We start from the raw sequence: 15,800 nt of genomic DNA, 5'->3' as shown, positions 1-15,800 counted from the left end.
ATTTGACCTTCAAGGTCATTTGAAGGTCAAGTTAAGTTTTTTAAATAGAAACCCCTATTTTTTATTGTGGATTTAAAAAGAGCAGGAAATTTTACGTCCAGAGATGGCCTTGACCATGACTTTGACAATGACCTTCAAGGTCAAATGTGGGTCGACTTCCAAAAGTTCTGGTACGGCACAAACTTTGGAAGAATGCATTTTGAGAAAAAGTGTAAGGATTTTTCCCTGGCTATCTGATGGTGACCTTGGATTTGATCTTGACTTTGACCTTCAAGATCATTTGAAGGTCAAGTTAAGTTTTTTAAATAGGAACCCCTATTTTTTATCGCGGATTTGGAAAGAGCAGGAAATTTTATGTTTAACTATGACCTTGACCATGACATTCAAGGTCAAATGTGGGTCGAGATCCAAAAGTCCCGGTGCGGCAGTACTCCCGAGTAATTAAGGCAAGGTGGTGTGTATACCCGACCAATTAAGACAAGGTGGTGTGTATACCCGATCAATTAAGGCAAGGTGGTGTGTATACCCGACCAATTAAGTCAAGGTGCACCTGCTCATTTTCGGACGATTGAGAGATGTAGTATTTGATATAATCGTTGGATAGGTTGGAGAGGAACTATTGAGGGGCCAGTTAGGTCCTCTAATCCGTGTCCACTTGACTGTTTTCTTTGGGGCTACATAAAAAATAAAGTGTACGCTCCTAAACCACGAGATTTAGAAGATCAAAAACAAAAATATAGTCAATGTTTGCGCTGATATTACACCTGATATGATAAGGAGTGCAATTGAAATTTCTTATGTTCGTCTAGGAATCTGCCAAAATGTTGACAGAGAACATTTTGACCACAGGTTGTAAGCCTTGTCTTAACTGGCCGAGATTGTTGGTCATTCCTTGGGATCGTTAGCCTTGCCTTATAGTGACTGAAATTTTTAAAAATTCTTGAAAACTTTTTAAAATGACCTCAAATACTGGTTCAAGGCCAAGAGCTTGATTATGGTCATATTCGTATATTTGATTTTCCGTTCTTCCTAACTTATCAAAAAAAAAATAATAGTTAATGTAAATAAATTAACCTGACTTTGACATGATCTTGAGGGTCATTGTCAAAGTCGTAGTCAAGGTCGTACTTGAAGGTTAAATTTCAGCTCTTTCCAAATCCATAATAAGAAATGGGGGTTACCAATGAAAAAACAACTTTGACATTGGAATGACCTTGAAGGTCATTGCCAAAGTCATGGTCAAGACCATCCTTGGACGCAAAACTTCCTGCTCTTTCCAAATCCACAATAAAAAGTAGAGGTTCCCTTTAAAAAATTGACTTGACCTTCAAATGACCTTGAAGGTCAAGTTGAATACTGAAACATAAAAATATAATTTATTATGTGAGTCTGAAACTACTTCAGAGTAACTTATGAAGAAGAGAGCGATATGTCTCTCGAAACGTCAAGAGTTGTAAATTGACGACGTGGCAACCAGCTCGGAAATCATTCAACCATTAACGACGGCTAGGGAAGCCTACAAACAAAATTAATTTTGCTTAACCAGAAATATCTCGTACTGAGAGAGCCGATAATTCTTCACAACACAGTATTCGCTATAACACATTATACAGGGTGATTCATTAATAATTGTACATACACTAACTGAATAATCCTGGGCTGAAAATATGAACAATTAACACAATACTATTCACTGTTATAGATAAAATATGGCTACGGAGTTACAGGGAGTTTTATTTAAAAAATGTTAAATGATTTTTGCCCATTTAACCCTGTTCGATATTTCCCTATCATATTTGGCATAAAGTTTGGATACTTTAGACATATTAAAAAATGCACAAAATCGTTCATGGCTACTACCAGAGGCGTACGACTGGAGTAGAGGGGCAGTTTCCCATTCCTAAGTTCTACGCCACTGGTGGTTTTACTTTGATACAATTTTTCAAGTCTTCATTCAATACTTTCTATGCAATTAACCTACTATTCCTTCATAGTGGTAAAGTCATTATTTCTCGAGACTTAAAGTTAAACATAGGGCTGCACAATCATTTTTATTTTATTATGTAATGTATTTGTCATTATTATTATTCATATGTTCTAAAGTATCTGAACGTTATACCAAGTATAATATACCAAACAGGGTTAAAATAATGGGCAAAAATGTTTTAAATAAAACACCTGTGACTCCATAAGAAATCATATTTTATCTCCTCATTATATGTGAATTCTTCATATTTTCAGCCCAGGATTGTCCAGGTAGCGTATGTTCAATTATTAATGAATCACCCTGTATAGTTTATGTTTTGAAAAACTTTCTTCCTTTCACTTCAGTGTGACTCAATCAAATAAAAAAATGTAAATGAAAATGAAAATGACATCAATAATTACAAACAATATCGTCAAAGCACCACATACAGTCAACATTTTAACGAAAAACTGATGAGCAATAAGAAAACCTGACTGCTGTAGAAAATTCAACTTCATGGCTTTGGCTTTTAAAAAGACAAAATTTCTCGCGCAGGTGTATACCCGAAATTAATGCAACAAAATTTGGTCACAGATTCTTAAAACAAATTTAGGGGACCCGCATTTTTTATTTTTGTCAAGTGCCCCCTGTGTCGGAGTTACAGCCCCCTGAAATCCGCTCCTAAGAATAATCTTTTTTTATATCTCAGAACCCTGTTGTACGAGAATCACTAAATTTGGTACACAAGGATTTTATGACATGTTGAATCTGATGCTGCTACGCTTTTGAAAGGGTAACCCCCTTAGGACTATTTTTTGTGGACCCCCTTGTCTGGAGCCAAAAAAATTTGGTCGCATATTTAAATTTTTTAAAAATTATTAGTCCGCTAGAAAGCCATTACATTTAGAAAAACGCAATATTTAGCAATCCTTTGTTTTCGGGATGAAAATTTGAAAAAATGTTACATTTTCTAAATTATCTTTGAAGATTGAGTATTCATCTAAATAAAGGTAAAAATTAACTGTTAACCAGGGAGTCACTACAAATAAAGGCCTCATACATTTGATGCCATTCATTACTGCTTGTTACTTTATGATGTTTCGATGGAAAAAGATCTTCTCCATTTTATTTTAAAAACAGGCATTTTTCAAGTTATATATTTTTTAACTTAATTACATTTTAATTTTATTATTTGTTTATACTTTTTTGTAACTTTTTTTAGTGGTTACTCGAAAATGGTCAATTTTTCAATTAAAATGGAAGAAATTTCTCTTTGAAATCGTTTAGATTAGAAATTACAGTGTTCTCATTTTCAAAATTTCCAGTGACCTTGACCTGAGTTTTAACTGATAGTGGCTCCTAGTATTTCTCCGACTGGCACTGGTTAATGAATTTATATGTGAGTTTAGCGGATTTTTGCCTATAATCAGGTAATTCATTAATTAATCCAAGTTTCATCACTCAAATGTTTTCAAACATTCTTATTTTGACTATCTAAAATAAAATTTAAGTGTGGCAAATTAATACTGACACTGTACAATTAAGATCAGTACGTTACATTGATCATTGATCTCTAGAATAGAGGGATAGTGATTAGCATAAGGTGGCCACTTTACAATTGTTTGAGAATGAGAAGAATAGAGATTATTTTAAAGGTGTCGGGTGTCAGGCAATTTATGGTAGAGCGAAATGTTATCACAATTTGTGATAATCATTTTGTGATGGGAATAAACATAAATCTCTGTTAATGTTACTACAGATTCATAGCATAAAAATATAAGTTTTTTGTATATAAAAAATTACATGATAGTCAGGTTTTAAGTTACGATTTTTTTTAATATTTCTGATTTCTTGATATGAAGCAAAAATAACAATGATATGATACGGTGTTTCAATTTAGAGACGTACAGTCCATTAACATAATAAGTAAGAAACAAATAGACATTTAAAAAGTGCATATAAGTTTTCAAAGCTTAAATCTTTTTCTAAATTACAAATATCGAGTTGCTTGTTTGAAAATTGAATTAGCAATTATTTATCTGAAATCTGTTTTTTGCACATCCCTCAAAAATTTCAAAATGCCATCACAGTGTATCCATTTTTAAATTATCAATATTATTTGTTTTATTTATTTAATTAAAATCGAAAAACAACGGTTTACACTTTTACTTACAAAATTATTAAAAATTGACAAAATTAATCCTAGTAGGTCATTCCAAGGAGTATAGGATAACGTGGTATTACTAAATTTCAAATAAAAAAAATCGTAAATATAACTTCACAATTTGCTATCTTGTAAAAGTTAGTTTCCACATGTGCGCCTTTTTGGGGGCTTTTTTGAAAAAAATGGTCTATCATTTGCTTTTTTAATGTTAATCGCCATAGTAGTGTAGTCGGTCGAGAGTGAGGTGGCAAGCAATTCTCGACCAGGCTTCCTATTCTGGTCGGGGTTCGATCCCTGGCGTCGGCACTGGCAATGTCGATAGATAATGGGTGTTTGTCCACGTTTTTTCAAGTGTAGCCCCCTTCTGCACAGCCTTTGGCTTTGGATTTGCGGGTCGTCTCATTTCTGTGGTGTGTTTTATGTTTTCTTTAATGGTTTGTATACCTATAAATCCGACCTATATATTTAAAGTAAAATTAAATAATATGGACTTTAAAGTACGTAACTAGTAAAATTTGTTTCTTTGTAGTATGGAAATTTGTCAAAACAAGCGTTGCATAACGCGACTGGCGGGAAGTAGCGATTTACCAGTCTATAAAACCTTTTACTAATCTGTGATACAGACTGTTAATGGCCCATGATTTTTCTTCAGTAACTATTTAAACACCAATTTATGAAAATCTAATTTACTAGAGCTAAAAACAAAATCACTATACTGCACGGTCGAAATTATAGAGAGTGACTCATCGCTAGCTGTTGGACTAGTAAGGGGGATGAAGCGTGCCGGAAATGAAAATCCATTGGCGTGTCTGCGTAAAAGGCAACAAAATATAGAAAATATTGAAAAAAGATAATAAAACATAACATCTAATATTTTTTTAGGGTTTGCTATAATCGGCACTTTGATCCATTTTAATTATTACAGCATTTTAAAATGTCCCAGTTGTGTTTCTTTAATTTATAAATTTATTATAGTCATTGAACTAGACCCCCCTCGTCTACGTTTATGCTATGACGTTTCTCAGGACGGATAAATCAAGTCTGTTTACACCCACTAAAAAAGCATTTCCCTATTCCCTAACAAGTGCAAAAGACAGAGATAGAATATAGATCGACGTTCAGTGTAACTCAGTCTATAGACGATTATAGATTTTATCGATGTGCGTAGCGAGCGGCACAAAGACAAATAATATTGATTCGTATAAAAATCATTTTATATTTTATACGCATTATGGTAATACTATTTTTATATTATGTCTGAATCACTCTCTATAATTTCGACCGCGGAGTATAGTTAAATATTCCGCCGTTCTGCTATATAGTAAATTGAAAATTAAAGCATTTTTAAGGCATTTCCTCGAATCAGGTAAGTGTCTAATATTTGTGTTTATTTTAATCTATTTTTAGTGGAATAGTAATAGTTTTTATGTTGTGCCATTTTGATTTACAGTAAGAAAGGAAAACAGAAATAATTAAAACATTTATTAAACTATGTGAAACATATAATATAGTAAAAGAAATAAGACCTTTTGAGTCTTAACTAACACTCTAAAATGTATACAAAATTGAATCCTGATCAGACACAGCCGAAAACACCATACAAACCTATGTATCTTACTTTGTACTTGAAACAATTCTTTTAGCCATTCCCAATAACTGAAAGAATTAAAAGATAATTAAAATCTATCCTTAAAAATCATAGAAGTGGGACCCTTAGGTGACACTAAAAATTCAAACTGTAATTCCATGGGTTTTACAGTCCTTAGTTCAAATCTTCTTATCGTGTGCTCAAGTATTAGTGGCAGTACTTGTTCGATAAATCTCTTTCCTGGACATATCCTTTTTCCTACACCAAACGGCGTAACTAAGAATGTGGCATTACTTGAGGTTTGAGATCTCTGTTCATTTAACCACCTGTCCGGATAGAATTCTGTGGCATTTTTAAAGTTCCTTTCATCTTTGCAAGCTATACCAGTATGACATAACAAAACACTACCTGCATTTATTCGATAGCCAGAAAGTTCTAAATCCTCCTCGGTAACCCTTGCTAAACAATTTGCAGTTGGTAATACTCTAAACATTTCTGTAACACACGCTTTTAAATATGTTTTGCTGGAATCTCCTAATATTTTCTCTTGAGTTTCTGGATGTTTAGCTATTAAGTACAAAAGGAATACTAAACTATTCTTCAATGTATGAATACCTAAAAAAGTTAAATATATTTCATACATAATATACTAAATACAATGTCGTTACCTGCTGCAATGAAATCGACAATGGCGGCAGTCTTTTCCCTTTCATCAATATCTGCCCTCAACACTGACTGAAATACTGCACTTTCCTTCGTAGCTTCATCTGCTGTACAGATTAACTCTAAAGCTAACGTATAAATTATATCCTCACTTTCTGCTAGTTTACTATACGCAGGTGTATTGAAAATCTTCCAAATTGGCAGACCGAAGTAAGTATCTCTTGTAGAAATGAAATGTTGGTGTACTGCTTCTGCTAATTGTCTGGCAGTTTCAGATATATCTTTTTGAAGTAGGAAACCCATTCTTCTTCCTAAAACTAATGCGCACGATGTCTCTAGGCCCACTTGCTCCACTAGCTGTTCTAAATTTGAAATTTCATCGTTTGAATTTCGTAATTCTTTTAATAAACAACACCAGTCTTCTGCGATGTCTTGTACTTGAGGTAAGAAACTTGATATAGTTCTAGGACTTGTTAAGTCTGTAGTCAAGTTGGTACGTAAGAAGTGCCATTTTTCTCCTGGAACAAGATTATATAACTATTGAAAATATAAATTTGAAAGACTTGTCTTTTATCACCAACTGGTGGAACATATTCTTTTATAGTTTTATTATATTTAATTTGTAGGCTTTTTTTACTTCACACATAATTATGTAGAACAATAATAATCCGCTAGGTATTATACCGGACACCTCTATAATTTCTTTTATATACATGGTATGATGGCCTTCTAGATTTAACTGACCTAATGACCTAATTGGCAACCCATTTCTGAGAAAAACACTTTATGGAAATCTGGTTATTTAGGCTTAATCAACATAACTTAAAACTCCTGTACTTAAATTAAATTTTATCATTTATAATGCAGAACGTTTTTTTTATAAGACTTACAATTTAAAATTTATAAAGTTGCCGTTTTAGTATAGGACACTTCGGAAATGCCAGAAGATAAAAAATTTACCAATTACTGACCCTGAAATTATGATTGGTATATGAGTTTGTATATAAGTTATTTTCACAATTTTTGGCAGGACCTTATATTTTCACAATAAAAAAAAATTGTTTCGAATTGAACGTCCCAATAACATTTTATAAGACTATCCTGGTTCCTAACGGGCTACTTACACGGTATATAATTTATGTGCAATGGGTTGCAATTTTTTTGTAATATGGGTAAGTTAAATTTAAATAAATATGTATTGCTGTGGATACTTTTCATCAGTATCGAAGTAACGGATTTATATTTATTGTAGGTATTTATATTTTGCCAAAGTATATTTTTTCTCTACAAGCTCATAAGATAACAAGAAAAAAAGTGATTTTTTTAGAGGTTTATTTTCGAACAACTCCCGTTTTAAGTAAAATTTTTGGTAAATAATAAAAAACAAGGCTATTACACCCAAGACACATTTGACTTTTTCTATTTTTTGAACACCCTGTATATCTTATCACAAGTTGGATAATTGCTAATGGCCTGCCAAGAGTGCTAAGATATGCAAAAATATTTTCTTGGGTACAAATAAATTAAAAGAAATATGTAATCTGTAGCTCGCAACAAGTACAATTAAACTTTTACTCATGAGATGGCACCACGTGTGCGATATACTGATGTTTCGTCATCTGAAATCTAATGTTTCCCCAGTTAACATATTCATTAATTAATAAATATGTATCTTCCTAGATAAATGTTTTACAATTTTTAAATACCTATAAATCCTTGTGACTACCTAAATATCAATTTCAGGTTGACACGGAATGTATGCTTTTGTGGAAAGGAAAGGTGTTTCAAAAGTTGATTTGCAATTCACACTTTTCCATTAATATGTATTTTTATGTTAAATTTAATTAAATGAAATATTAAAATAATATATTCTATACCAATATTTTATAATCTACAGACGCAGATAATTAATATGCGCACACTGATATGCATCCATGATTTACATTTTTAAAATGTTGTAACCTTAGGTATGTGCTGTTGTAAAATAATAGGAAATAAACAACTGTACATACAAAAATAAACAACAAACAACCTCGTTTTCTTATTCTTATTAATCTAATAAAAATAGAGTTATAGTACGTATATATAGATTAATAGGTATTTTCCTACTTTCTAAAAGGCACAGTAAGTATACAAAAAAATAAAAAATAAAGGGAAGGGGTTTGTTTATTTGTTTGTAATTGTTATTAAAAATGCGAATTATACATTTTAAACTAAAAAACCGGAACCAATTAATTACAATAGGTAGTTATTATCCTCATGCTTTTATTGTGTTCTAACTACAGATATTATCTACATTATTAAATATTAACTGTATTACTTATTTTTTGTTTCTATATTTACTTGAGCAGGTACTTCGTTATTAGATTTATAATTATAAATAAATCACTCCATCCGCTTCGAAATTAAAAGTTAAAAAATATTTGGAAATAACAGCTGGACAGTGAATGTATAATTTATTTTTAAACCAGTTATATCACTGATAATTTGTTTACATTTTTAATAAATTTGTGCAGAAAAAAATACGTGTATTAATAAAGACAATAATTTATTTTTTGATCTTTTGCTTTTTTAAAATATCTCATTTTGGTTTGGATTAGTTTGAAAAATAAATTAGAAATAGTGCTATTTTAACTCATTAGCAGTATAATGATAATCATATCTTTCTCTCAATGCTTGATTGTTTCTGAAAGGTTTTTTTGATTGTTTTTGACGTTTTATTTTAAAGTCGATTTAATAAATTGCACGGGTAACATATACCTAGCTATTTACAGGTAGTACGCGTGAATTACATATATAGGTCTTTTTTGTATTTAATTAAAATTAAATGTATTTTTTTAAATAATCCTACCTTGTTCGTTAACAAGTCCGGTACTAGCGTACCTTTCGGGTTTACTTCTTCGGTACCATGCAATTGCTTCGGTAGGCGGACGAATAGGGAACTTGCTGGTACTTTTGAGCACTTTTTCAATGTCCTGTTTTTCGAAAACGCTTATCACTGGCACATTAAACAACGCTTCTTCTTTCATAATGGTACCGTACTTCCGTTGCATATCCTCGTAGAACTCGTGGATCTTCTCAAAGCTGTAGCTGCCGAAAGAAAAGATCCATCGCGTGCCCAGGACCGGGAGAGACAGAGGGCCCGGTATATCTTGCACATCGCGCTTCCTGCAATCCAAAGACTTGCGGCTCCACCAAGGTGGACGGTATCCCAGCAATATAAAAAATAGCACGACTACCAAATAGCTCAGGGTACTGAAGTGTTCGAATAACTGATCGAACATCTAAAATAAAATAACATTGATGATGTTTATTCGATTTCTCACGGTACACGTGCTGTTCATACACAAAAGTAAAATAAGTTGCTGTGTTTTTAAATTGCGTTAAAAAAACAAAGTTTTTTATTTGTACTAACCTTGGTGTTCCTATCTTGAATACTGAAGGAAACTGTCTACATAATATTATACGGAGTTATGTTATCGCGACGTTTGATAATAAAGACATTTTACACACTCTTCACACGATGTGACAGGAGATTTAAACTAAGGCACCGCGTCGTCAGTCTTATATCTCACGAGGGCCTTTTGTGAATACTGTGAACGAAGAATGGTTCAACAGCCGTTCATCTCTTAGCATTCCAGACTCCTTAACGGAAGTCAAACACATTGGATAAATATGACTGATGCTTGTTAATAAAGTCTATTTCGTATCGGGTTTGAAGCCTTAATACCTTATGCCACTTTTAAGGGCAATCCACTTGTTTCTTTTATTACACCCCCTCCACAATGAACTCTCTCGGCAAGGAGTAGCCAGGCGGAACTATTTTTTTTTTGTTCCCATAGTGAGCAGTTATGCCATTTTCGAAAACAAGTATTTTTGCAGACACTCGTAGATTGACTTCTGGCCAACAAAAAATAAAGTATTCATCAAATATTTATTGATACATAAAAAATATGAAGATTTGACGATTGACGATTGAAGATTTGATTTTCATTTCTTTGCTTGTATATTTATTCTCAAACTGTATTTTAAAAAAATTATTGAGATAAAGAAAAACGTTTTGTTACCAAATTTATATCTACATATATTTCATTATTATCACATAAGTCTAATTATTTTGTTTACATAAACCTTGCAGCCACTTAATAATAAGAAAATGGCAATAAGCTGTTAAATAACAAATAGACCCTTATGATAGCAACAAAACTTGCTGCACCTTTAACAGAAAACGTATATAAAATTAATAATACAAAATATGTGGATTCTGCGGAAAAAATAATATGCAACGGTCAGAGGCACTTTATACGAAAAAATAAAATTTTCGCAATGAAAAAATTTATATTACTTAAAAAAATATATAATCCGTGTTTTAGGTAACGAACAAAATAATATACATATCTGCAGTGTGTCTACTTTTATTTATGTACAAATTCGTAAAAACTTTATTCTTCAAGATAATTTAACATTTTTTTTTATTTTAAATCCGTTTTTATTACAAATCCGTAAAAAACTATTAAATTTCGAGGATATAAAAAACATAGTAGCAATCGCCATCTTAAAAGCCGTATGGTTTATTTTTTCAAATTTTACAGGGTTTCTGATTAACACCTTATCAGATTTTAAATAAAAAATCGCTAAGTGTTTATACTGAAATTCGGGGGTATAATGAAAATCATAGCAGGCCTTGGATCGCCATCTTAAAAGCCGTGGAAGGAGCAGAAGTAGTTTTCGGTGCCATTTAAATGAAAAAAAAAATTGTTGAAGAATTAAGTTTTTACGGATAATAAATAAAAGTAGACATACTGAATATGCAATTAAGTTCAAAAAGTGTATTCGTGTATTGTCATCAAATAACCATAGAAGCAATTGAAATAAGGTAATCCTACTTTCTTCAGTTTTAACATATTGTCACAATCACATCTGTTAATTATAAGAGGTATATTGTGGAGCTAATTATACTTACGTAATTTAAAAATATATCTTAATATACCTATCCCCATAGCCTTTTTGCATCGTTGTATTCTAATATTTATAGGTAACGGTTACAACATTAAAAAGTATATTTTGAATTAAAAATAAATAAAATCAATATTTATATGCTTTGTTAGAAATAAAATAATTTTTTGTAAGTTAACAAACGTTTTACTTTTACTTTTAAAGTAATTGTAATTGTCGAAAAATACCTAAGTATTTGTTTATATAAAAACCTTTGACATTGACAACTTATTTTACAAAAATTTTAAAAATAGAAAAATACTGTTAATTATGATTCAACGTAGAGATACCATATTATTCACGCATTTTTTAATTCCTCAACGCAACAAAAGAATGAAATGATACATAAAAAATAAATTGGCTATAATTCCATACATATCTAGTATTAAGTTGCTGCACCTATCTTAAAATTGTATTCGGTTACTGATAAGTGTTATTTATTAAGAACCAGCATATCATAACAGAGATAAATGAGTGTATTATCAGTAATTTTGTATTACATGGATAAAATTTAATTAACTAATTATATGAGAATCATATTATTTTCTATCCTCCGCAAACATTTTGCTAAATATATTTTCCATCACCAGTCTATTGGGTTCAATAAATTTCCCATCCACATTTGGACTTGGTAGTAAACTCTATATATGCGTGAAATTTTGCTGCAGATTCTGTTGGTGGTACTGTTGTTAAATTATTTTTACCTGCACTTTTAATAAACTACTTCGTGTACCCGAGCTGAAATATTATTTTTGTATACTATTAATAATTAATAAAATTTTATTAGATATACAATTTATTTACTATATTTGAGCCTTGCATTTATGCAGTCACTTTAATGTATGTCATGTATTTCATATATGATTGAATGATATTTATAACGAGCCTTCATAAATGCCCGAGGCATTAGGGCTTTCCTAAAACCAAGCAAATCTCTGGACACAGCTTCATAAAATGTAATTAAGTCATATTGTTAAAGTCAGTTATGAAATTTTGTAAGTTTAATAGGTACATTTAACATTACATTTTTTTTAATGGTTAACTGCGTTCTTTAATGTCTCGGACATTTATGAAGGCACTGTAGAATTAATCAAATGACGAACAATTCAAATTGAGAGATAGCATTAATATACAAGAGTAAATATTTTCCATATTTTTATCGTAGAAACGTAATATAACAAACATCTTTTCACATAGCTTCCGCTAATATTTATTAACATAAACTCTATTTACAGAATGCTTAAAATATCCATATTTCTTATTTTTCACCCATTTTTAATACAAATTTCGAATTTTTCAATTCGCTGTTATAACTTTATAGGAAATTATCAAATAAACATAAAAACAAGAGCAAATTTTTTTGATTTAAGGCTTTGTTTTAAAGTTACAGCGAAAAATGTGGCAAAAATTGGCAATTTTTCGTAATTTTCGTATATTTGTTCTAGTGAATTTGACTTATGTTTTTTGCAATAGGCAAACTGGGAATCTCATTCTACATAATATTTGACAACTTTCTGAGCAAAGAAATGTTTAAATCAAATCGATTCCACGGATGCTTACTTTTTCTGCTCCACCTGCCCGGACAACATATACAAATTTATGAAATGAGATTTTCTGGATTTCTTTAAATATCAATATTCTAAAAATGTATCCCCTTTTGTACTAGTTTGGACAAATTTCAAGCTATGATTTCGAAATCGCAGTTACAATTTGATGATTTGTAGATTGAAAATTGGAATTATAGTCGATTAAACTACTTTACAAAATTATGATAACTGTACTAGGATTGCTGATAACTATACATTAACTAATAAAAAATAATAATATAATTATTGAGAAAATAGGGGTGCTAACCAATAATTGATTATTTACTTACTAGATATAGTTTGTTTCGGGGGCAATATCTTGAAGAAACTGACAGCGTAAGACATTATTAACTAACATTTTTTAATTACAATGTCGTACTTTAAAATCAACTTTACATAATATGATAAAAGAATAAATACTGTGGTTATGGTAATGGTAAGGGTAAACACGACACTGAATGATTATTGATAATTGCCTGATTTTTTCTAATTTTGATTAATCATTGTTTTATTAATATATTGTAATTTATTACCAAATCTAGACTACGTCATTAGCTTTTTAAACAATGCCAAGGTTGGTAAGGTTCGAGTTCATTGCTATGGAATGCGCTGATGAATGAACACACGAATGTAACCAGTTGTTACTATTTTTACCAATTTATGCAGTTACATATACTTTAACGCATTTAACTGTGCTAAAAATTAAAGGAAAAAATAAGAGGACCCTTGAAACCAGAGACCTTAACATTCGATTTTGATTGTTGTTAATACAGACCGATTCACTTTTTATTATTAGGACTTTAACCATCGATAGATCTCGTCAAAATAATGTCATATTGAAGTATACACTTTTTCTTTCAAAGGCTTCCTTTTAGAGACATAAGCTCTTGAAAAAACCTTTTTTTTTTGGTCTTTATTTATTTTTTCTTAAACTATGAAAGAAATTTGTTTTAAGACGATCGGCGGGTAGTGTGTCAAAATTAGTGGAAAATTAAGTGTTTAACCGGTATTAGATAGCAGGTAATATTCTTTAAGTACTTTGTTGTCAATTGTTCTATGTAATCTTATGATTGTGATGGTTATAGATGTTTCATGATAATAATTCTTTGTATGTCTAGCTTCCATTGCTTTATGCTCAAGTGCATATATTTTTCTAAGGTAAAATTTTTATAATTATTATTAACGATTGCTCATTATTTATTTCATGTTAAAATATATGTACTGTGTGAGCGCCCAGACATTACAATAACGACTTATTTATTTCACATCTAATTTGTTTTTGTCATGATTACGTTGTTCGAAAAACATAGATGTTTCATGATAATAATTCTGTGTATGTTTAGCCTTCATTGTCTTACGCTCAGGGGCGTATATTTTTCTAGGATAAAATTGTTACAATTATTATTAAAGTTTGCTCATTATTTATTACATGTTAAAATATGTATATTTTGTCGTGACTGCCCAGATATTACAATAGCAACTCCTTTGTTTCACATCTAACTTGTTTTATTCTGACTACGTTGTTCTTTGACTTCTTGTGCTGACTTTATGTCATACGTCTATACGAGCCTTGTTGAGTTTACTAACATTTTCGCCCGTGCTGAACGAATCTGGATTAAGCTCGATTGCCTCCCGTATGGGACTCCAGTGTTATGAAGGATCTTCCGAAATCTCAACTATAGCTGGATTGCCTCCCGTATGGGACTCCAGTACCTTCCGGCCCTGCCGGCTAACTAACACCAAACCTCTTCAGTTTTACTTGGACGTGTGCATGACTAATATGAGGTATCAGATGACATTTAGTGACACATTAAATGAGACAGGTCTTATTTATCATTAGCAAAGGTTCATAATTTGTGCCTTTGGTTAGCGGTTGTTTTGTATTTGTATTTGGGTGGTAAGAGCAACGATCGTGGGTTTCTTTGCTATGCTCTTTGCTCGCAGGAGCTCTAGGTGAGCCTGGCACTCTCATTTTATGTTAAATGGTTGTTAATGTTTTTGTTGTTCTTTCTATTTGTCACATGTTCAATTTGAAGATTGTTGTACATAAATAATAAAGTTAGGTGTATTTACTCTGTCTTTGCTTTAAAAAATTAAACCATACATCCCCTCAAAAAAAGTTAGTAGCCAGCGCCTTCCGGTCAATAAAAATAGATACACGCAACGTAGGTATTCCTTATGACAATCACATATTTTTGGCCACAACTACGTACGTTTATTTTTCGATCGAACCTAGGGTTGTTATACTACAAGTGTACGAATGATAAGCCCTAAGTCCAAATCATAAAAAGAGAATCATCCTGTATAATAATCACACCTTGAATCAATTCTGACATTATTTGATAAAAACGTGTCGTCATGTTAATCTGCAAATCAACATAAAGCTGTGAAGTAGAATGTTTTTTTTTAATATATTTTAACTGTTAAAGTTAACTTTATTACTCATTAAGTGGACTGTGCTCTTTATTATGTGGAAGATTGCTGGCTCCATCAGTAAATTTGTTTACAATGGAGAAGTAGGTAAATAAGATTTTTACACCACAACAAATCTATTTCTGTTTGTATTTGTTGATCAACATGCGTTTTATAGCCGTGATAGTGTTTGCTTTATTACAGCATCTTATAAATACGCTAAATGACGATTATACCTTTTTATCTCACCAGTATCGTCTACAGATATTTTAATATGATTTTCTTATCGCCAGTAAGAGTAATTACTTACTGTATATTTCACTCAAAAGTTTACTTAAGTCAGTTCAACATCAGCAACACGAATTTTAAATTTTTGGAATTAACAATATTTAATAGAAATATAGCTTTTTTTGGTTACAATAATTT

At 31.2% G+C, this 15,800-nt stretch overlaps 1 protein-coding gene across 2 annotated transcripts; it reads right to left on the bottom strand.

Moving 5' to 3' along the window:
* Positions 1–5,597: 5,597 nt before the first annotated feature.
* LOC108916084 (ecdysone 20-monooxygenase) lies at positions 5,598–13,396 on the bottom strand. Of its 2 annotated transcripts, XM_018722283.1 has the most exons (5): positions 13,253–13,396; positions 9,797–10,281; positions 9,233–9,665; positions 6,387–6,899; positions 5,598–6,333 (listed from the first exon to the last, which is right to left on the bottom strand). In XM_018722283.1, the coding sequence occupies exons 3-5, from the start codon at positions 9,663–9,665 to the stop codon at positions 5,807–5,809; spliced, it is 1,473 nt and encodes a 490-aa protein (XP_018577799.1). In that variant the 5' UTR covers positions 9,797–10,281; positions 13,253–13,396; the 3' UTR covers positions 5,598–5,806. The 2 variants fall into 2 exon arrangements, with proteins under 2 accessions (XP_018577799.1, XP_018577800.1); XM_018722284.1 differs by lacking the exon at positions 9,797–10,281.
* Between the last annotated feature and the right edge of the window lie 2,404 nt (positions 13,397–15,800).

Source organism: Anoplophora glabripennis, unplaced genomic scaffold (genome assembly GCF_000390285.2).
Source record: "Anoplophora glabripennis isolate ALB-LARVAE unplaced genomic scaffold, Agla_2.0 scaffold1247, whole genome shotgun sequence".
NCBI classification, from domain to species: Eukaryota; Metazoa; Arthropoda; class Insecta; order Coleoptera; family Cerambycidae; genus Anoplophora; species Anoplophora glabripennis.
This window is presented reverse-complemented; position numbering and strand designations above follow the sequence as displayed.